Raw genomic sequence first — 24,070 nt, 5'->3', positions numbered from 1 at the left:
ACTTATCTACGAAAAACATCATGGCGGTCAACGTGTTAAGCATCAAAAATGCAAGGAACGTAGCTACTGCGATTAAATCACCAGGCAAAACTCAACTGAGTGACTACTCAGTTTGCGGGCACTGATCTTTATGAAAGATTCACAATATTAAAACCAGATTAGCCTCGTTGAGACTGGAGAGACAGACTGCATGCCGGGCTTCCTGCTGTTGATTAGGGGCAGTGTCAAGAGCTCACTAAGGCTATGCTTTGGGCTGATTGGCACCACCCCTTAGCTGGAGAGAGTCCTTGCCACAGACTGATGTGTTTTCTATCAGTATTCGAAAATGAAAAGGAGGCTTTGTTGATTTCCACTAATTTATTTTGTCCGTACAACGTGTTTCGAACCAAGTACTTGATAATGACCAATCAAGTACTTGATAACAACCTCTATGGTTTGAAACATGTCATACGGACAAAATAAATTAGTGGAAATCAACTAAGTCTCCTTTTCATTTTCGTTGTCACCTGATAATGACCTCTATGGTTCGAAACATGTCGTACGGACAAAATAAATTAGTGGAAATCTACGAAGTCTCCTTTTCATTTTCGAGTATTAACTTCCACGTAGTTGAGCCTAATACGATTGAACGAATCTATCAGTATTGTTCATCAACTACATGCTTGTTGACATTGGTCTGCACCTTCCCTGCACCACTGATCTCCACCATCGATTGATTTGTTGTTTTTTTTCCTTTTCTCTATGTTCACTCCAGTGTGAATTCAGCTAATGTTATCAATTAAAATAAATAAAACCACAGTAGTGTAGGAAATCAAGTCTTCGGACTCATAAACCAAAATTTAAATAAAACATGAACAGAAAGTAACATATTCATATGCTTATTTCTGGAGGAGTTTCCATGCCAGATGTCTAAATATTTCTCAATCATGAAGAGGGAAAGAGAGATAGAGCAACACTGACTGAAGATCATGATTAAAAATGAGCATGGGCAACTTCACTCACGAAAATATCTGCATCTTTAGCCACTTGCATCCAAGAACCACACATCTATGGCTGCATGATGCACGATGGCATGATCATACGTTACTTGCCTTCGCAAGAGTTTTTTGTTAATTTTTTTTTAGCGTCACAAAAGCCACAATTTTGCTCCCATGCTCAAGGAGCTACGTTGAGTGGAGATTTGATGCATTATACCAATCCCAGGGAAGACTAGACCTGTGACCATGCAGCTATACATCATGTGACACTCGGCCACGGATGTATGGTTTTTGTAAATGATCTCCAGTGATTGTTTAGTGACATTTTATAATGAAGTCTTCAGCAGCAAGATTTGCAGGAAAAGCACCAAATCCTTCATCAATATTTAATTAGTCAAATTATTTTCAAACACCCAAGTTAAGGCAAACACAAATCTTATTTCTCTGTGTTAGCAGTGATACAAAATAAAATCTGTAATAAAAGGTGATTAAGGAAATTGAGAGGCTTCCTCCTTCATCTTCATATGCAAAGAGCACCCTATATAATGCATGATATCCTTGGCATTATGGGCACTCATTAAATCGAGCTTCCACTGTAAATTCCTGATTTAGCAGGGTGAGCATTTAAAATTATACAATGAGTCTCCCAGGAAAATTCATAACTCTTTTCCTTTAACAGCTGTCCATTCAAACTGTAAGTCTGTGATTGATAAATTGGCATTTGTATTTCTTCCTGGAGGTGTTATTTTTGCCCAATAACCATTTGTTGAGCTTTTTTTGCCAGTCCATTCATATGATAAATTTTTTTATGCTATGTATTATTATCACACTGATTTGTGTGGTAGGAATATGCTTTTTTCTCTGAAATAGGCTTTTTTTGTAATATTTAATGAGGTTGTAGATAATTTTGTATTTTTTTTGTAGAAATTATTTGTTCATTCTTAATTTCAAGTATTCTTGAGCCTAACTGCTTTCCAGAGATTGAAAATGTATTTCTTCCATGTTATTATTGGATGAATCCAGGTCACATATGAAACAACTATTTCTCTTGCTTCATTCAGGCTTTACTGTTAAACTGGGCAAATTAATTTTTTAAATTTTTTTACTACCCCATTCCATCTTGAAAATTTTCTTTTAAAAAGTCCCCTTTACAAAAAATATTCATTCTATTTTGACCATGATTGCTAAAAGTTGGTCAAATATTTCATTTTTTATCTTATGCTTGATTTGGTTCTGTTTAGTGGCAAGGTTTTTAATTATAAGAACTAACAAAAATAAAGATTATGTAAATCATCGTAGACAAGTACGATTAAATATTACTAATGGAGTAATTTAAATGTGCATTTTAAAATAAGGTAACAATAATGGAATTCACATTTTATTACAAAATGCATTTTTATCTCCATAACTTAATTTTTAAAGAAGTTGATCATGAACATTTGAAAAATAGTTTGAGCACATATCTTGTGCCTTGTGCCTAAATGGATGTCAAGCCCATTTTAGAGAACAATTAATGTATGAAATCGTTCAATTTCTATGAAGTTGTTAATAGCATGCGGTATTAAAGGATAGCTCATCTGCAAGATTATCTGTGTATGTATGTGCTCCAGACATATAAATAAATGACAGGAAACATCATGGGGTTAACCTTTTGATCTTGTCTGGGAAGATGCCAGCTTTCAGTGATATATCAATTGCAACAATACATCAAAGTCAGGTTCGGGAAGGTGTAAATAAGTTGATGTCTTTGGACAGTCCCCAAAAATGCTCATGTACCAAATGCTATTTAGATGTAACCTCAGTCAATAGAAAATTATTACAGTCGACATTCATTTATGAGAGCATATGTTCTGGAAACCATCTCATAAAATATTAATAATCATAGTCTTCACTGACACTGTCATAAAAGCAAGGAAGCCACCTGCAATAATCTATTCATACAGCCACACTGTTATTAATGGGCTTGACTTGTAGTGGTGATGAGGTGTGATGTGGGTGGTCTCCTTAACCACTTCACGTTTGATGTGTTTTTGGCTACGCAGAGAGGAGCATCATTCATGAAGGAGTGGAAAAAGTCCTACACTCGTGCCATTAGTATCATTAAACCATTTATACCATGTGTCAATGGGAAGTGCTTAGTCATGCGAACGGCTCCAGGCAGTCATCTCATCCTCTCAACCCCAAATGGAGATCAGTGGCACCTAAATGAATCTATTGTTTTTCATGTTTTCAATGAAAACTTGTGTTTTAGTGTTTTATATTTGTAATTTCAGCTTCATTACCTATAAAAAATTTTCCTCGGTGTTGCGTTGAAAATAAATGATGCTCAGCATAGGATTCTGACAGAACTTCATGACATTGTGAATGTTCACTGGCGAATACTTCAAGAACTTCGATACATCTCAAATTAAATTCAATTTCAGCCATCTCAGTTAACTAACAGCTAGCTATTGATGCTAAGCTGTGGTAATTATGAGGCAAAATAATTTTAAAATGCCTTCTTATAAGACTGTAAATACCATCGTGTAAAAATTTCTTACTGTTCCCCAAAAATATGTTTAAGCACAGTGAACATGTTGCGTACCGTGGTTTTTAAATATAGAGGAACAATATACCTAGGTAGAGGAGTTGAGATTGAAAATATGAGACAATTTGAGCGAACTGCCTTTGGTTTAAACATGGTTAAAGAGCTAATATTTACAATATATCTTTACCTTATCAAACATAACGATACGTCCAATCATAATAAGTAACAAACAACAACTGAAAATGTACAACCAAAAATCTATATTATGGATTAAGTAGACATGCCTTAATTATGAGAATCTTCGTCATCCGTCTGGAATGCTCAGGAAAAAAATGTCGATAATTCTCGCCATCTGTTTGCAACGTGTTAATAGCAAGATACTAGAGATGTGCGAATAGTATCCGTGAATACTCGAATACTAGAAAGTATTCGATGTTTGAGGTCTCGAATAATTAAGCTAAAAGTACTATCTCCAATACTTTGAATTTTGCGCCAGACACTGTGGCACGAATGTCGTCTCGTTGACTTGGAAACAGCATAGAGGACTCCAGTTGTTTAGTGCATGCAGCACTGTTCTTGGCAAGTTGATGACCTATGTCAAATTCGTGAATTAGAGTGGTGAAAAGATATTGTACGATGTGGGGAACCGAAAATGATCCGGAGAAAAAATTCCGAATATCCCCGCAGTGATAACTTTTACGGGAGTCACCCGCAATGCACAATCGAGCGAAAGATCCACAGAGAAAAAATCATTCGCCTTGAGCAGGATTCGAACCCGGATCCCCCGATTTCCGGTCGAGTGCTTTAGCCAGTTCAGCTACCGAGGCGTCATTCTCCCCTGTGGATATTTTCGGACACTACCGGACAAGATGTTGCTGGTGTGCTGAGCATATGATGCCACAAGCAGTCCAAATCGTGCGCACAGCGCCACAGCCGGAGAGCAGGCCCGGACATAGAACACAAAGAGGTGTTTGCTCTAGACTAGTTTAAAGTGTCCCGGTATACAGTTGACCTCCAGAAATGGGGAACTTCGAAGCAGGTAGGCATAAAAAGGTCAGTGGGTTAGAAAAGGGGGGAGTGAGACACGTTTTTATTTTTCTCGTGTAACTTGATATTTTTTTCGAAGCTAAGGTCTTCGTAATACGATCACTGCGCGAACGAGGATCTTTTGTTTGATTTCAGTGAAGAGGAAAGTGTCAGAGCGTGGGTGGCGAGTGGGTGAGGCGAGTGCTGAATGGAGGGGGATAGCAGATCGTGGGAAATGCGCCAATGTTACTATCCCACGACACTGAGTTTCTCCCTATGGTAGTTTAGAGTTCTCTACATTTTTCAGAGTCAACTTATACCAACGACGTGCGTGCGACAGTGTACGACGCGAAATTCAAAGTATTCAAGGTATTCGAGGTATTGATAAGTATAACATTTATGTGAGAAGGTTTTATATATTTTTTTTTCTTTTTTTAAGTGGCAAAATTGGATTGGGTGAATATAATGACAAAATTTTCCAAAATCCAGGTGTTGATTGGGGAAGAGTTCTCGGGTTTCCAGCCGGGTCCAAGGGTTCTTCAGCACCGACATTTTGAGGGCAAAGTCTGCCATTGTCTTCAGGGTGAAATTCGATTCACCCTGAAGACGATGGCAGACTTCGCCCTCGAAACATCGATTCTGAAAAACCCTTGAACCCGGCTGGAAACCCAAGAACTCTTCCTCCAGTCTATTCACTGGGAAAACCTTATATCCTTCAGGTGTTGATGGGAAACAAACTTCAGTGTAGGCTATCACGTTCTTGATGGTAGTTTCTTGCATTCCATGAAGGATCAGATTGCTTGTCTGTTTGATAGCTTGATAATTTTCTTACCTATGTCTATGGCTCTGCGGTGCCTGGGAGTGGTCAGATAATGGCTAGCATAGTTACCCAGTTAACTAACCAAAGTTTCTGTTGATTTAGGGCTTCTACATGGAGGCTATAGAAATTGCCAAAAGGTCTAGAAAAGGTGTCTACTCATCATCACAACTCCAGATCCACCTTCCCCCTCCTGCATCCTTGGACAAGCGATGGACAAGTCTGATTCTTTTTTTTAGAATGATGGATCAGAGGCAATTGGATTTAACTGTCAAAACAGGTTTTTTTTTGTTAAGCTTGGAAATGTACCATGCTTGTTGATTCTACCATGTGTAGCATTTTCCAAATAATCAATTCATTAATCCTCAATATCTTTATTTTGTATTATCACTCTTTGTTTCCTTTTCAGATGAAGATGTCAGTATGTACTCACTCCCTTCTTTCAAAGGTACCATTTGGTCGCTATCTTAACCCATTCAGTGATTGCAATCTTTTAACCCTTGCGCAAGGATCACGTGGCCATGTGCACAGGTGTCCCCATGGACTCTTTTGTCTCATTCAGGTGGCCACGCACGGGGGCTCAGTGCGCACACGTGCCGAGTCAATGGAGCGCCTGCAGCAACAGCAGCAGCAGAGCCAGCTGGCTGCGCAAGGAGGCGCAGTGGGGGGCGTGGCAGGCAGCGCCAGTGGAGGAAGCGGGGGGAGCAGTGGAGGAGGAGGAGGCAGCCGTGCCGTTGAGAACACCTACAGCTTCGTATGACCCTCAAACAAGCTGTTGTCTTCGCGCCGGGCGTCGGGGCCTCCCGCGCAGGAGTGAGCGATTGGGAATTGTGCTGTGAACGGTGCGCTCACTCACATATTTGTACCTTCTCCACGATGGTATCTATTGGATTTGGGGCACTGAAAATTGTTCTTAGCAAAAGGGTGAGAATGCTCGCTGGTGTGTGTTTTTTCTTTCCTTGAGTTCCATGTGGCTTAGGCGGGAAAACAAAACTTGAGAATGAAGTTCCATAATGGCCATATTTAATGGGGCAAAATGGAAAATGTTAGGTTTGTGATGCATCTAAAGGCTGCCTATTATATTTACTCGAATAATGGAGGGTATTATTTTCACAAGGAATGCAGACTGTGGCATAGTCTTCTGCAATTACATATTGCAGATTTTTATAAAATGAATGGTGACCAAAAACTCATCAGTGATTGCGATGAATGTGGAGGGACCATAAGTATAGCTTGCTTTGTGATAATATTTATCACTATTTTAAGTTTTAAGGTTGCTTTACATGAGTGCTAGTCAATTATCATAGGCAATGTGAAAAATCATAGGGAATATTTCATGTATTTGCATGAAGTAAAGCAAGTATGTATATATTAATACGTGTCAATGATTTTTAGAGAGGTTTATACACTCGTGAAAAGGTTTAGTGGAATATTTGGAAATAAGCTTTCCCAGTAACCAAATTATGAGGATTTTAAGAATTGACCTTGACTATGTGAGCCAAGGAATTTTATTAGTTAATTTCTTCTCCTGTTTTAGTGTGATTTTATGCCTTGCATCTTGTTTCAGTAGGTCATTTTTAAGTACTCCATTCAGAATTGAAATTTCGAAGAAAAAGAAAAATTCCGTTCAATTTAGTTGCTGAGGGCCCAGATTCAAGAGAGCTTAATTGAGTTATCTCAAGTTAATGTATTGGCCTCTGAATAGAATGTGACTCATGGGCTCCACATGAAAAAAATTAGTTGTTTTGGGGTATAACATACCTATTCTTTTATCCTTACACTAGCCAAAAGTCAATTGAGAAAAGAAAGGGTCTAAATTTCTGGGCCATGGTACTGCTAAGACAATGAAGGTCGTTTTGCTATGAGTTGTGACATCATCGGATTTACGATTTTGTATATCAAAGGTTTGGTAGCTAAGGAGTGTTATTTACTTTCTCTCGGGAAAAGTGAATTTTCATTCTTTTCTCTTACATCAATCTACACCATCGATGGAACTGTCGGAGAAGTCAAAGTTCACATCAGAAACACAATGCATCTCAAATATGTACTTATGACCACGCAACTATGTGCATTTATGCACTAATAAAATGTTTCCATACTGTTTTAATTTTTCCGATGAGCCAAATTGAAATCCACTTATGATTAGGTAAACATCAAATCTCAACAATCAACACAATGCGATCTTCGTAATAACGAGAACGTGGTAAGAAGGTTGTTCGTATTAATGAGAATTCTCTGTACTTGTGTGACCTGATGCATTGCTGATGTCATTGTAAACTAAATTATTTGATCTTATTTCCACAACTTCAGTGCCAATGTTATAGTTTTTCATTTATCTTTGTTTATTAGTTTACAATTTTGTACACCTTTACCACAAATTGCACTCTGATGACGTCATACACAGAACTGGTCTCATTTTGGATATGGGAATGACCTACCTTGTGCTAGTAGTACCATGTGCTGGATGGATGAAATCGATCAGTTGCACTTGAATGGTGTTGGATGACATTATATAAAACGTTATCTTTACCTTGAATCCCTGATTGTCCAAAATAAAGAAACTTCTGTCTCTTCACAGAAATAACTCGGGTGGAGAGAGTTTGCGAATTAACTCCGATGATCATGAATTATCAGATACATACAGCTTTTGTTGTTACATACAGCTGGTGCATCTGTTGATGATGTAAAGAAAGTTTTCTGCAGAAGCTGATGATCCAGAAGCTCAATGTAGGTTGACCATATTTTAAATTTCACATCACCTGGCTGCGTTTGACAGTTTAAATTTTTTTTCTTGTGGACTTGTGGCAAATTAATTGCATTTTCTTATTATTTATTTTGACTTTTGGGAAGTTAAACATATGCAGGCATGTCTTCAGTGCTACTGTGGGATCCAATAATAATCTTTGTTGTATGTGGCTCGCATCTGAATCAGGATTTCTCATGAATTCTGTAAATATGTATTGCCATTGCGTATGGAACGGTAATAATTACACTTTTAGTCGTAAATCATTTCAGAAGCCACCTGGGTAGTAAGTCTTAAGTTTCATGGAATCAGAGACCTCTATTTTGTTAGCTTAGCTATTTTGTTGGCAATATGAGATGTTTTTCATTCATTTATTTCAAGCTTCTGTTTGGCCAGGACAGACCATCTTGAGGCTTAACAATGATTTATGACAGAAATCGTGATGATGGGAAGGCACTTTTTGTAAGCAGGCAGATTTCAGTTTCCAGCTGTTAAATTGTTATTTACAGTCAGTTACTCCATTGCTGCTTGTAAACTGTATTTATCCTGGACTCCTGTTCTCATTTTTTTATGAAATAATTTGTGGCAATTATTTGTCATAAATAGGGTGGTTTCCTATTATTTTTTTATTGCCTAAATCGAAAGATTATTACTCCTGGAGTACATATTTCACACTTTTAGATTTTTAAATGACGATATCCATTTTTCGCGATTAAATGACCAGTGAAAATTTTAAAGCGCGCGAAAACGCGACCCGTAAGGAGGAATGATGGGAAAAAGTCCGTGTGACTCATTCCTGGTTCCCCACCCGCCTTGTGGAAGCGAGGCTCTGAGCGCTGATACGACGCAGGATGCTAGCGGGTAGCTGAGTACCATGCTATCTGGTGGCGCTTGGCTTAAAAAAGGTTTATTACTACCTTATCAAACGAAGAAAACTTTCCGACCTTAGCCAGTTTTAATAGGTGATTATTAAGACATGTTTCCTTGAGCTCTGTGCCTCTTGCATGCATTGGTAACCTCAGACGATGTATAACTCCTATCCTCTCGTGTAGAAACTAGGTCCCTGTGATGTCAAGTGAAGTGGCATCGCATGGGCGCCAATCTGGCCTTTTTCAAATGAGGATAAAAATGGACCATTGTCATTCGTCTAAACCGGTATTTCTAAAACGAAATAATTTGTATATTATGAATATAGTAATGGTGGGTAACGAATCGCAATCAATGCCTTTCGTTTTCTTCGATGAAGGAAACTACCCTATTCCAATTCTATTTGCATCCTGAGTAAACTCATCATTTTAACTGATCTATAACCCTAAGATTGATTTGACGTGGCACTCCTCTCAATTCTCCTCTCAGCTAATCTTTCCAAATCCAAGTATTCCTCTCTTTCAAATCCTTTACCTGGTCATTTATTTTATTCATGGCCCTTCTTTTCCATTGTTGCCATCTACTTGTCCCTAGAAGGTTGTCTTCATCGGGCCGTCGTGCCTCAAGATATGGCTGATTAAGTTATTCTGCCTTCTTATTTCTCATTGGGGTTTTCAAAAGACTTCTCTTCTGTTCTATTTAGAATTTTCTCATTGCTCACACAGTCAATCCATTTGATCCTCATCATTCTTTTGTAAACACATTTCGAACAACACTCGTTTCTTGATTTTTCTGCTGCTGTCCATGTCCATGTCTCACTTGCATGCTAAATGATGCTTTTCTCTTGTCCCTATATTGGCTTCACACATTGTCTAATGGATCCTTGAAAGCCTTCAAATCTGGGAATGGACTTATTCAGAAATTGTTTTAATTTGTCAATTATGATAGATATTTTTAGTAAAAAAAGCTGTGTTATAAAATATTATGCATTGACTTTTGTTGATATCTTGTTTGAGGGCCAAGGCAGTTGAGGTCCCTCCACAATAATTTCTAAAGTTATATTTTGATGCCCATCGCAAGGTCTGGAGAATTTTTATTTATTTTGCCAACCTGGCAATTAGTTGACTGGCCACCACTACTCTAATCGTCCACTCTAATTTACCCTGATCATCCCATTTCCTTTACATTCTTGCTGGTGAGGAGGCAAAAAAGTTATCAATCCTTTGGAACATGTTCTTTGTTGATAGCTTAGAAAAAAATAGCGCGAAACCTCGTTAAATAAAGAGAATAATAACACCTGCATATTAACCTGCTAGCTGCCTCAATGGACGTGTGGCTGGGGTTGTTAGGATACCAGCTCTTAAAAAAAAAATGCTCATTCAAACTTCCGCTAAGCATTTATGACAGACCTTTATTGCTTGGGGGGAAAAACGAATAACTAAACCTATCTGTTGGAAAAAATATGTCATGTAATTTATCATTTATATCTATCAAGAAATACAGTAAAGTTCTAAGATGTTCTCCATGTTGCTCTGAAAGATATCTATTCTTAATTGTTCAAGCAATCTAAGCCTGGCACTTAGCCTTATATTCTCTTGTGACTCTCCCAGCCTAATTCTTCTGGAAGCTGCATAATGCTGTCTTTATTCTCGTTGCAGTTTATGACAAATCATGCAGCTTTCCTTTGTATGATATTGTGTTCACAGATAAAGGCTTTCTCTGTTGGAATCTATGTGTTAGCTGTGTATTCAAGGTGTGGCCTGATAGGTGCAAAATATCATCTTTGTTTAACTTTTTCATCCTAAAATCATCCCACTATTAGTGTTAGCTTTGATCGGTTTTGAAATGATGTGAAATGTCTTGATTGTGCAGTGTTGTAGTCATCTCTTTATTGTGCTTTTCCTCCATATTTAGTTTAATTAAACTTTTAATCATGAAAGAGGGCATCTTGGAGTGAAAAATAACATGGTTGTTAAGAAAGGAAATGAGAAATAAGTTATGCAGAATGAGTGAAGGTAGCTAATGAACGACTCAGTTCAACTTTAATATAGTTTCTTAAAAAAATTACTTTTTCCTATCTCAAACAATTGAGAGCTCTGAAGCAAATTTTTTGTTAATTGTTTCATTTAATATTTCATCAATTCTTTCTCCAAACATGCTTTAATTGATGAATAAGGGCAAAAATTAATGGAGTATAAGGCACTAAAATATCTTCATTAAAAATAGCTAATAGCTGTGCGAAGAATTGGAAATTGGCCTAAGTTTTGGGTTATAAACAATGTTGATTTACCAAAGTTCCTCAAGTGCTCTTAAGTTCAAATGTTGTTATTCCGTGCAAGGGCGTAGCCAGAATCAAAAGTAGAGGGGAGCAAGCCAAGGTCGTTCAGGTTGTAACACAGAAAAGGTTATGGAAACCAAAATTTCAAAAAAATTATAGCAGCTTTTTATTAGATTATATAATTATTTGCTCAGAAAAATATTTTTATTTTAATTGCATGCTTTATACTAATATCGCCTTTCTTGGATTTAAAGAAAAATTTTCAAAACTTTCTTTGAACTAAATTTAATTTTGCTTCTAGGGGGGATACGCCCCACTGCTGGGCACGCCCATGATTCCTTGGTTTATATACTATGCAAATGAGAGTTGTGATGAAAATTTTATCTTTGCCTTAAGTCATTTTTGTGTGAATGAAAGCTGATTTGCTTCATACAATTGCTGAAATAGAAGGGTGTAAGTGGAAAAAAATCAACAACAAGTTTTACGTAGCAATGGAGGTCAGTTACATGTTAGTATAAATAGTTTGACCTTTTCTCAGCCACAGGAAGACGTTCAAGTTGATGATACAAATCATATAAAACTCATGGTTTTCAAGAGTTTTTCCTGGATTTTCTGACTGTTTGCCTAGAAATTTTGAATTACTTTCAGTCTACATGTATGTATCAATATGAAGCCAACATCTCATCCTATATAGTATTCCTGGAATAACAAGGACATAATGAATTTAGGGTTTGAACTCTTTATGTACTGGAGTATATTAGTTCTGCAGAAATGTCTCTGTCATTTTTGTTTTTGATAAGATTAATTCCTTATTGAAAATATCATCATTAAAAAAGTTCATATTTTTAATCATAACTTTTGCTTTTAAAAGTTATGGTAATAGGCTTGATATCTGTTAGATAGTCCTATAAAATCTGTAAACAATCATGTTAATATTTTTGGCCCCTGCAAATTTTAGGTGAAATTCATTTTATTCCTTTTGGTGTGGTCATATTATAAGCTCATTTTCGTGTTGCATTTCAGATGATTATGTGAAAATATTGTCCCATGGGCCATACCAGTGGTCAATTTAAATGATGATTTCATTCATCGCAAAATCTTCCATCACATCTAAAACATCATTGTTCCTTCGCCCATCAGAAGGTGTTAATTTTGTTGATTTTAATACTTTTTTTTGCAAGTACGTGCCTTGTTAAACAGTAGATTCTATATACGATTTCTTATTGATCCATTGCATAAGCACTGTATGATTTTCTTTGTACCTGTTTTCCCTGTCAAAGTCATTTTGTTTACAACAAGTAAACAAATAAGTGTGTACTTTCCTCAAATTCATTCCACCAAAGCAAAGTACAGTGCAACCTCGATATAACGACACCCCACGGTGCACTAATAAACACTCGCTATAGCGAATTGTCGCTTTATCGGAGGTGGAGCAAATTATAGCCAATATACCTGTTGCGAACAGATATACAGGAACAGGAGTGGTGCGGCGACAGATAAACATCTATCTGATAAACGTAAGCATAAATCCAGACGAAAGGCGATGTTTTTTTGTATCACTAAATTTCCTTACTCAAATAACGACTAACTATTCAAACAATTTAGTAGCGCCGCACTGAATAAAAATCACGCAAAGCATTGTTTCGTCAATCATTATATTTATCGAACGACAGTTTACCACATAAATTTGAGACTGAGCACTACATTAACTTCATTTCTAACAGATCGCTAGCAATTACAGAGGTTAAGGAGTCTTGATGAAAGTCTTCCGGCGGTGAAACCCTCGCTATGGCGAGAGCCAACACCGAAAGGGTCTCGTAAAAACGAATTTTTTAACACGCTTATTATAGGGTCAATTGACGGTGCATCGACTATCTCTCGTAATAGCGGAGGTGTCGCTATAGCCCGTACTCGCTTTAACGAGGTTCCACTGTATATATGTAGTCATGTCTAATCATTTGACCGTCTTCGAACCTGTTGACTGTTTTCTGTGTAAGCTATGTTATTTAAGTTGAGTCTTAGAATGGGACTTTTCTACTGCTCCTTGTATATTCATTTTACGCAGCTATGTATAAAAATCAATTGCTATATTGTATACACCACCCAAGCAGGGATCAGGCTTCATCTCTAAAACCTCCACCATTGCTACAATTTGAGCCTATGCACTTCCATTGGGAAGCCAACATCCACCACCACATCAATCACATCTCTTCTTTTTATTACATACCGTATTTCTCTGAATATAGTCCCCCTCTGAATATAGTCCCCCCCCTAATTTTGAGTCTTCAGTTTCGGAAAAAGTTAAAAAAATGTGTTGAATATTGTCCCCCCCTTTACTTTTACCATGGGCATTTTTGGAAAAAAAAGAGGGGACTATATTCAGACATTTACGGTATTTTGTCTATTGGGCAAGCTACCACATTTGTGTGGTACAAGCATTACGTGGCAGTGTGTCAAAGCTATATCAAGCAAGAGGTCATTGTCAAGAGTTCCGCCCCCCCCTTCGAAATGTTTAGGAGATACAGTCTTAATTGTAAACCCCCTCCCCTCCACAAAATCAAAATGTCCCAAATAAACCCCTCAAAACAATCTCTGTCTATGATCAAGGCTTTTGTTAAGTGACCCATAATTTTTTTTATTTCTCAGCGTTAACTTCACCAGGGGAGTGCTGTGCCCCACCTCTCCAAAATCTCTATAATTTTCCTTGTAAAAATCAACAATGAGGAAACAAAGCACTCACCAGTGATGAAAAAGTGTTCATAATTATTGTATCTTTAAGCAGTCTTCCTAATTATAAGCTTCCTAATCATAGTCATTGGTCAGCTCTCCTGAGATTGATTTGCTACCACATCCACCCTCTCTCCCCTCAACTTATCTTTTCTTCTTAATGTATTTCTTTTCTTTGAATTCATAGTCATCTGATCTAAATATGTCATGATATGCCATCCTTTGCCATTCTTCATGCCGGATAAGTAATGTTTCTCATGTGTAATCCAGTCAGTGATGCTAAACACCAAATTTGTGAATCTACATTTGCAGTTAATTTCATTTTCAATTAGCTTCTGCTGGCTGATTATGTAATGGCTCTCATACACTACAGGAAATCAGTTGATCAGGGCCTTGCCATAATCTTGGGGAAGTTGCGAAGTATCCAACCCTGGGCCAATCTAAGACCTTGGCACTTTAAGCATACTACTCAGAACCCTCTCTTTATTTTATCAATGCAAGACTTTTACTGTATACAGCAGACTCCCGACTATCCGGCTACGGTTTATCCGGGTTACGGATTATCTGCGGATGATTTTCACGCTCGCTCAATTTTTCCCGCGATCTTTATTTTAAAAAAATAAAATTGGATGCAAAATCATCGGAATTACTGCATTAATGCTAGGATACACCAGGCTTGTTATTTCCGTTAGAATCCCCTTCGTAAAATGATAGCGATCGGGTGCTAGCTGCATTTACGGGAGCACTGAGTCCCTGTTTTCCAAGCCTCACAGTGCACTACATGCGCTCCGTGTTCACGGATGCTCATCCCGCAGTAGTTGCAACGCCGGCAACTTGTGCGAGATGTGACTACTTGGCGTAGTGCCTGACAGTGTAGTTTCCAAAGTCGAGCAGTAGTTTTGAAGCATTTGTGCAAACCACTTGTCTGTATCCATGATCACTCAGCCATGGATGTGTGGTTTTCGAAACCAGGCATTACGTGGAGCATTAATAATACGAGTACAACCATGTTATCCCCCCGAAAAAGATCGCAAGCAGGTGAAGTAAGCTCTCATTGAGTCCGGGAAGCACTAAAAATTAACAGAATAACTGCATAAATAATAATATGTTGTTTGTTTTAGCTAAATTATGAACATTGCAAGACATTAAAGGGAAATTTTGGGTTATCTGTGTTTTGCGATTATTCATGCCGTCTCTGCCCATCATTAGCCCAGATAATTGGGAGTGTACTGTAGATTAATTAATAGGTTATGTTGGTGATTCGAGTGTTACAATTCTTCCTCTTTTATATTGGTTGTGTTTCGTCATTCATTTTATCTCATTTCCTTGTTCATGTATGATTTTAGGATACCTGTGTAATGTTTGTCAATAGGCTCCTCCAGTCAGGTACGTTGGCAGAAATTTGCTTGGCGGAGGAGCTCAGATGGGATGCGGGTTGCCTGTAATGATATTTTGTTGTGAATTTGCACGTGTTGAGAAAGTATATATCTCATGAAATCTGCTAAATATTTTGTTTGGATACTGATGAAAGTTAAATCGAAACTTGAAGCTTTTACGTGGTGGAAGGGCTCCATATTAATGATGAAAAACAATTTGTTACTTCCACAAAATTCAAAGAGTTTTTATTTTATTACGGGTTTCGGCTATTACACCATTTTCAAATACACCATTTTCCAATACATCCACAAATACATGTATTTGAAAATGTTGTAATAGCCGAAACCGGTAATAAAATAAAACTCTGTGAATTTTGTGGAAGTAACAAAGTGTTTTTCATTATTAATACTGATGAAAGTTAAGTTCATTGCTGGTTAGTGGCAGACATTATGAAATGTAAATTTATCAAAGAAACAGAGTGTGAAAGGAAACATGGCCCTAGTCTCCTCAGAAGGTTTAATGTGGATAGTCATGACAATGGAAAACATTTTAGAGGAGGGCTGTGCTTTCCATTCATATTTTAATTTTCCTCCAGTCATTATCTAGGAGTCAAGTCAAAACTTTTTTTTGTTTTCAATGTGTGTCCAGTCAGGGAAAACTGCCATAGGGCAGCCAGGAGACGTTTGCAATGGCATAGAGCAATGTTTTCTTGTTTCCCACCCCTTCCCCTGCCCATTTGAGTGCTGAAAACATTTTTTGGGGACCCCTTACCTGATAGTTGCTGTCTATTAGTTTCAAACCTCTGTTTTCTATGCATTAAAATTCTATCTTAAACTGGACCACAACTCTTTTTATTAGTTTTTTCTACTATTAGTTATGAATTTATGGAAAGAACATTCCATGCATTCGAGTAAATACAGTAGAGCCTGCAGCTCTTGTCCATTTTTGTGTTGATCACCCCTCCGCCAAATGCAAGCATGGGAGAAGCTAATTCAGATGTACCCACTTTTAATTAGCATTTTCAATTATGGATGGATATATATATTTTCAAGCCACATGTATTCATATTTCTACTGCAGCTGCTTTAAAATTGTATCAAATTAAGTTTATCTAGTATGCTCTGCATCAGTATTATTTATTGTGACCATAATCAATTGCCTATTGAAATGTGAAAAATTCTTCTTTTGTCGAGTCGTCATATTTTTGTGTGAATTATATTTCTCTTTTGTCGATGCAAATGGGAAATTCTCTTGGATTCCCTATTCTGTTGTTCTTCTGTTCTTTTCAATGCAATTGTTTTTAATTCTCAAAGATGCCCAAGTTTAAAATTTTGCTTTCGCCGGTGGTTTTATTCCGTGATGCTAATTTGTCATTTGTACTGTAAACGTGGGGCGAGAGCTCCTCAATGTATGCTAGTCGATTATTGATTCCAGTTTTATTCTGTATATTAAGTAATAATGCTTTACTTGCTGCAGAATAAATTACGAGGAAAAAACTGACTTAATCAGAAATTCTCTCTTGAAAGTTGTTTCTAAGAACCACTCTCCACAGATTATATTAGTTTGCACAGTCATTTTGAAATTCAAAATTTCACTGATATTAAATTTATTTTTTTAATAATAAATGTAATAAAGTTGCTTTCAAAGCAATAACTACATCTTATACTATTTTTCTATTAGCTGATTGAAAGATTATGATGGGTGGATTTAAATTTACCATGGATAGAAATAAAATTGATGATGGCATCTTGCATTCAAACCTAGCTCTTGTATGAAATCATGCATACAAGATTGTAAATTTATATAAAAATATGGGTTCATTACATTGAAATTTTGTGTGGAGTGGAGTCTGCTCATATTGGTATGTACTTAATCTAGCTGATACCGTAAAATATTATGCTGTCATTCTTTCATTACATAGCTCTATATAAAATATTTTCATGAATAGATAGATAGAATCTTAATTATTATGCCTGTATTTATTACCAAAGGAGTTATTTGATGTAAGGATGAGGTACATAAATGAATATTGTTAAAAATTATTTTTTCAATACTAGCTTCTGAATGTACACAAAATTGTTGATTAATATAAGCTGTAGTCAAAATGATTTATTTCATTTGGAACTATATGGCTATTCTCTGTATGCTTACTTATGGTGGTTTTCAGTTTCTTCTCATTTTATCTCCTGCCATTATTTGTAAGGTGTTTTAGATCAGATGCTTTGTGCACAGAAAAGTGACCAAATATTCAGTTTGTCACTTAGGAAATATGTACTATTATTCAAAGATTCTGTGTGCTGGAAGTTTCAAGACTGTATTATACCACAAGGTTCTATGCTTGGTTTGGATTGAGTGAGGATGTATTTACTGTGAAAGCTTTGTGCCTGTTGTTCCTGAAGTTGAAGCTGGTAAAGAGGGCTGCTTATGATGCTAAAACAAATGATTATTGAAGCGTGTGCTGGTTTATGAACATTAACTGCTTGGTGCCACAAAACGCAACAAAAAGTTGTCTTTCAGTATCCCTTGGATGGTGTGTAGATGTACATTTTTTATGCATACAGATCAGACTACTGTGATTATTCTCATTACATGTAATTATGTATTGTCTAATTTATGACTGAAGTAAGTCCTGTTGTAAGTGTAATCCTGTGTCAAAGTGTGTGTTCAAACATATGTTACGGTCTGCTTTTAGTTGTATTTTATAGTACAAAGATTCCACCTTTTGGATTTATTGCTACAGTGCCAATAATTTAGGTTAGCTATTGATACCACATTCCTGCGATGGTGAGAACTGTACCTACTATGAGGCGCGGTTGACTGCTATTGTATTTGAATGAGATACCAAGATGCAGTGATGGTATTTTTAGAATAAAGAATTGTAAATGGCAATGCCATGCTGGTAGTTCCTGGTTCCAAAATACCTCACCAGGAATGACTGGCTATGTAATAAAACTATGGTAGTGCTCTTGAAAATATACCAAATAGGCCCCCCTAATGTATCTGTGGGATTCTACTCGATATTTTATTTCATGGTAATTATTTATCAATAACCTTATTGTTTTGCCTCATCAAGCACAAAGTTTTTATGATTGGCCTTATTAGAGGTATGAAGTTCCTTGTATATTATCTTTTGCATTTACATTTGTATTCAGTTCATGATTTTTGTAGTGTTTAAGACTGACTATATGACTACCTATTTTGAATGTCAATGTCATCCTTTGTTGTGAATTTTCAATTTCATTTGTGAAACATTTTTTTATAGAATTTGTGTAGAAAAATTAGTCACAATGATTTATTTTGTAAAGTTATTAAAAATGGCAGGCATATTCCATTACAGCCATAGCTGCTTGTGGTACCAAGTGTGATTACTGTAGAAAAGTTGCTGGTTTACCAACAATCTCTAGTCTTGTTTTGTGTTCAAGTATTAAGGTTATGGATATTTCAGTGAAGATTAAAAGTGTGCCATCAAATCATGCATCTAAAACATTGTTTAAAATCTGTTACTAGTTGAATTTTAGATTTGGGTCTCTATAATTTTAAATGTATTTATGCAAGTCATCACTGCTAAATTCACGCAAGGGCATGACCGAACATGGTTGCGTCGCTCTGCCTAATGCTGTGGAAGGGCTGCTTGCACGTTCTCCACCATCGTGTACCATATTGCCTCATTCTTGAATGTTTGAAGTGGATACATTTTTTAAGCGAATAAACTGCATGATTCCGACCCTCGAGACTTATTTTTCCCGCTGTGGTTTTGGGATATGAAACCAAAGCGCTTAGCGTTTTATCTCATGCGAATTGACCGCAATTATGGTTTGGTCCACTATTTCCTGTTGCGTAAATGTCCCGCTATTTTTGTCCTGAGATAACGTATTTTCCGTGCTGCATCCCGAGGGCGCCGTCTCCTATTTTTCTTCGTTCTCGAGCTGATGAGTAGAGACACAACGGAATTATTTGTAACTACGTACTTGCCTTCATTTTCCGAGATCCCTACAGGGAGTAGTGGGATGTTTCCAAATATATCAATAAAAGTCCTGAAAAAGGTTCTCTGATTCAATGGAAATGAATTCCTCATTTATTTCATAAGTGCGTTAGTTAAAAGCGAAATTATTTAGTAATTGCCCGCTGTATTTCAATAACTGAAGAGTCTGTGGATTTCATTGCATTTCAGCGCTCCCACTTTTGCTTCTGCAGTCGAAGTTTACGGAACGCAGGTAATTTCTTTCATGAAATTGAGAGTAAGGCTCAATTACAGCCTTTTCAGATGTTTAATAATCATAAAGCAGTTTTGTATGTGTCACATATACTTCCATACGATATCACTATCGCAAAAATGGAAGCATTGGTAAACAATGAGATTAGGCAAAATATAAGTTATTAAATCCACCTCCTGCGTAGTGGAAAGTTGAATTTAAGTATTCTGTGAGCAATATTCCTATCGGGTAGCATTTAAACTAACCGCGTATTTAAGTAAGTTTTCTTTGACAGTTGTTGGTGTTGGCCTCTAGCGGACAAAAAGTGGAAATATCAGTGCACACCCAATCGAAAATTCCACCCATTTCATTTCTTGTTGTGATTATTCTTTGAGAATGGACTAGACTGCTTAGCCAATTCAATAGCCAGGGAAATGTCGGTTTTGAATTAATGGCTTGTCTTCTGTAATTATGACCTTGAGAATCACTGTAATCGGCCGCAATAATGGTCTTCTTTAAATTCTATCCCATGTAAGGTGCAAAGAATTAACCAAGGCATATCGTGCATCCGGACTACAATTCAATAGTGCGCATGCTTGAAAGACGCCATCTTGGAAGAGAAAATTTTATGGTAAGTGGCAGAATTTGTCAAATTACTTTATTGTTGTAACCGTGGTTGTATTTTACCGCTCTAATTTTCGTATTTCGATGAATGAATAGTTATGATATGCAGGAAAAATACTTGGAAGAACCAAACGGTCTTGCCGAGACCGAAACGACTTCATCATCTTCCCTATTCCTCGCGAAGTCCATTAAGCTTAGATGTCATAGCTAAACAATTTGTGATTGATTTTTTGTGAATATTATGTTTAAGATAGTGATATTGTAATGAGAAATATAGCATCAGACTTTAACTCTTTATGCTGCATTAGTGGTAGCATTGTTTGTTTTGTCATTCTTAACCCTTGGAAGAAGTGCCATCAATAGATCGCGGGTATGCAAAATTGTCAGTGCATTGACAATGCCGGGAGCACAGGGACCATATTTGTGTGAACCTTTGATCCCTTTATTTGTAAACAATGTTGAAAATTTACCGTTGTCGGCAAGTACGTCGTTTAATTCGTTAGATAGGTGATCTAATCTTCATTTCTGGGGAGGAGGAAAAGTTACTGCTGCATAACTATGCTTCTTGCTAGATTTGTTTTTTAGTGTTAAAGAACGGAAACTGATCGTTGCTTTGCAGCACTACTCGCCTTTCGCTGCTCCCTTACTCTTCCTGGAAGAGAAGTGAATGCTTCTATGCTCTTTAATGTGAAGTGTGAAACGTAACTTTGCAAAAACTGGTTCTAATCTTCGGTTGCATTGTTACTTTTTATTTAGGTGATGGTCGAACTACATGGTAGAAATGGCTGAAGGCAATCCGGTGTGACGCCAACTTTGTATGTCGCACAATAAAGTTTGCAGTTGCATTCCACCGAGTAGACACAGGTCGGGTGCAACACTAACGTGACAGATTTACTATGCCAGCTGTTCCAAGGTAAGCCCTTGTTCTAAGAGCTCAGCCATCAATAGATGTTTAATTTGTGTGGAGTTAGAGGAGTTGATTGCTTTTTCCCGAGAAGACTGTTTGTGAAAATTTTTCATATCTCTCTTAAAAGTACTGCATTCATTTTATGGGCCCTGACTTAAATTGCTGATGAATTCATTTTCAGTTTAAATCGACAATTCCAGGCCCATTTCTCATTCTTAGGGGACATACTGCCCTGATGTCTTAGCTATTTTTTTGTCATGTAGCTCACGGGCGTCTTTGCTTAAAGTGATCAATCTCTTGCTTTGTTACTATACTAGCTGGAAATTTGGTAGCTTTCTTGGAAAGAATAAAAGTTAATTCAGTGACACTAGTGGTAAGGTCATTCCGTGGCCAATCAACACTTCGATGCTTCATCCCTTAATGACCCTTGGAACCTCTCAAGGAAGCATCCTGATCAAACCCCTTCGAAATTGTTGTGTCTGCTCTTAATCCGGGAAATGTATTTCATAATGTTGCACCATGATGTGAATACGTTATCGTGAGTAATTTTCAACTATCAAAGAAGTATGTACCTCCCGGGGGAATCTACAAGTATTAGTTAGAGACTTTGGTAATTTACTATTGATTAAAGATAATTTCTATATCCTATGCATTTCTGTTTAGAATTTTAACTGCGTAATTTTGTTTAAGTGATATTGGTTTGGTGACTACATTTATTTATCCTCTTGAGTTCAGGACTTAAATGTCTTGGGAGTAGCAGGCGTGTTCCTTGGTACATGTTACAGGTTATCTCTGAGAGTCGTGTTTATAATAGTGTATGTGATTGATGGCGAGTTTTTGGTTCTTGCTCTCTGACTATTTTCCTATTTTGAGTAAGGTAATTGGCTAATTCTTCATCCAATTAATATCATACTGTTTATATTTATTTGATTTGGATGGTTCACTGAAAGAGTTTTACTCCATTACTTCACTGGGCATATTATGTTCAATTTTTCTACTATCCTTACATAAAGTTGAGATTCCCAGTTTGAAGTGCTGTATCCATGTATCTACCCATTTGATAATACTTATACATTTCTTAAATGGCAACAGAAATTCATGGTTTCAATAACAAATTTTTTATCTGACTTATAATAAGTTGAGGTGCGATTTTTATGCCCTGAAAATGATAACTCGACTTTGAACGCTATTTTCTTAAAAGAACCTCTCCATTTAGTGACATGTAGTTCCATCCAGTGATGGAATTTAGACCAATTCCCCAGGGAACAACTTAAGAATTATTTTAATAGCACCTTAATTGTTGCTTTAGGAAATAGCCATTTTTTTATTTCAGGACTTAAAAATGTTTAAAAGCCTTTGTGCACAATTGACAAATTTTGGAGTTAAAACCACAAAACTTTATGAATTCAGTTTGCATCAATTTGTACTGCAAAATTTCCACCCAGGAGAGCTACATTAAGAGCTGCTTTTTCCCATGAGAAGGAGATAAACAATTGACTAGTCAATGCTTGTTAATCCTGCTAGGTTTGTCACCAGTGGTCGAAGTTGCATGTGTGCTCGCTGTTTCATTTCCCTTCCTTGAACATCTTTCTTCGCTCTCCTTCATCATGAAGCTGATCTCTGAACTAAGGACAAGCGTTATAGGAAAAAAGCAATTAATAAGTATAATTTTTATTCCAATGATTGCCAATTGTGCCATCGGAGCTGTTAAATTTTCTTTTGCAATCAAGTTTAGGAAGTACGAAGAAAGCAGAGTTTCCTATTGGAGCTATTTCTAGTGCTCATACAGCTATAGTTAAGGTTTCTCTGTGGAATTCATTTATGAGATTCTGTTCCTTCACTGTATGAAATCTCATGTCAGAACGTGAAGAATTTTCAAGAAAATAGTGTACTGAGTTTCTCTTTTCCAAGTGTTAAAACCTGTACCGTTTTCATAAAAATAATTAACGTAAGGATAAACTTCTGATGATATTGAGGAAACTAAATAAGAAGTTTCCTTTTATTTCCAGTTTATTTCCATGCAACTGATTGGGTTGCTACCGAGGTACAACAGTAAACTCTGGTATCCCTACTATTTTATAGGCACATAGAAAATATTTCTATGGGATCATATTGCTCATCTACTTTTGGAATTATCCTTACCATTTGCCTAATTTTCAATCTTTTTAACCCAGCTAAGAGATATCAAGTTTTTGTCATTTTTGTTTTCTTTCTTTAAAATACTGATTTGCATTTGTGACTGACGAAAACTGGAGATCGTGAATATTTGTTTGAAGCACTGGTATTGTTGGGCTGGTTTGTCATTCATTAATAGTTCTGAGCAGCCATGGCTGAATAGGTTATTTTTCTCTGTGGAAGCAAGTATTTTTTCTTAAATTATGTCTATTTTGCTATATTTATTTATCTTTGGTTCACTTATTGTTGGACTTAATTTGTTGGTGGAAGCATGGATCTAAAGTGATATATTTGTTAATAGCCCAGTAGAATGTATTCATGTGTTCCTAGGAACTGTATGATGCGTTGAGATTTTTTTTGCTATTGGCTTGGTAAATGTTTTTTATATTGAGTTGCGTGTTGCCTTAATTTTGTCTTGATTGGAAATTGAATGTATTTATCGTGATATGTAAAGTTTGCCAGTAAAAGGAACAAGGTTTTAAACCATGTGTGTAAGCATTTGGAAACTGTTTTTAAAAAGATTGTATTAATTAACAAAAATGCTTTCATCCATTGCCAATAATAAATATTGCCAAATTTGAAAAATATTAATGGGTGGCAGGCAAAGTCGAATTTGCAGCGTTAAGGATGATACTCTGACAGGGAACTACTAGAGAATCTGGGATGATGTGGTTAACCATCTGGCTGTATGTTCTTTTGATTGAAATCTGTGTAAAATGCATTTCTTATCCTGAATTGAATGAAGGCTTTGGCTTGGTGGTACATACAGTGAGTCCTCGTTTTAACGTCTCTTACCGTTCCTGAAAAATGTGACGATAAATGAAATGACATTA

The 24,070-nt window shown here is 36.7% G+C and overlaps 2 protein-coding genes across 7 annotated transcripts in view; both read left to right on the top strand.

Moving 5' to 3' along the window:
• LOC124156524 (SH2B adapter protein 1) overlaps nt 1-8,719 on the top strand; it is a 37,920-nt gene extending 29,201 nt beyond the window's left edge. The window contains exon 8 of one of the 2 annotated variants that reach the window (XR_006864342.1): nt 5,910-5,998. Coding sequence is in view for 1 of the 2 variants with exons in the window: in XM_046531116.1 (XP_046387072.1) it covers nt 5,910-6,107 (198 nt within the window). In the remaining variant the exon portion in view is untranslated. Of the gene's footprint in view, nt 1-5,909 lie in introns of both variants that reach the window. The other variant, XM_046531116.1, reaches the window with a different exon arrangement.
• Nucleotides 8,720-19,883: 11,164 nt separating this feature from the next.
• LOC124156521 (serine/threonine-protein kinase Tao) overlaps nt 19,884-24,070 on the top strand; it is a 48,833-nt gene continuing 44,646 nt past the window's right edge. For 3 of the 5 annotated variants that reach the window (XM_046531111.1, XM_046531110.1, XM_046531112.1), the window contains exons 1-2: nt 19,896-20,162; nt 20,912-21,068. In XM_046531111.1, coding sequence (XP_046387067.1) covers nt 21,052-21,068 — 17 coding nt within the window. In that variant the 5' untranslated portion in view covers nt 19,896-20,162; nt 20,912-21,051. Of the gene's footprint in view, nt 20,163-20,911; nt 21,069-24,070 lie in introns of all 5 variants that reach the window. The other 2 variants (XM_046531108.1, XM_046531107.1) reach the window with 2 other exon arrangements.

The sequence above is a fragment of the Ischnura elegans genome, chromosome 3, assembly GCF_921293095.1.
Source record: "Ischnura elegans chromosome 3, ioIscEleg1.1, whole genome shotgun sequence".
Taxonomy (NCBI): domain Eukaryota; kingdom Metazoa; phylum Arthropoda; class Insecta; order Odonata; family Coenagrionidae; genus Ischnura; species Ischnura elegans.
This window is presented reverse-complemented; position numbering and strand designations above follow the sequence as displayed.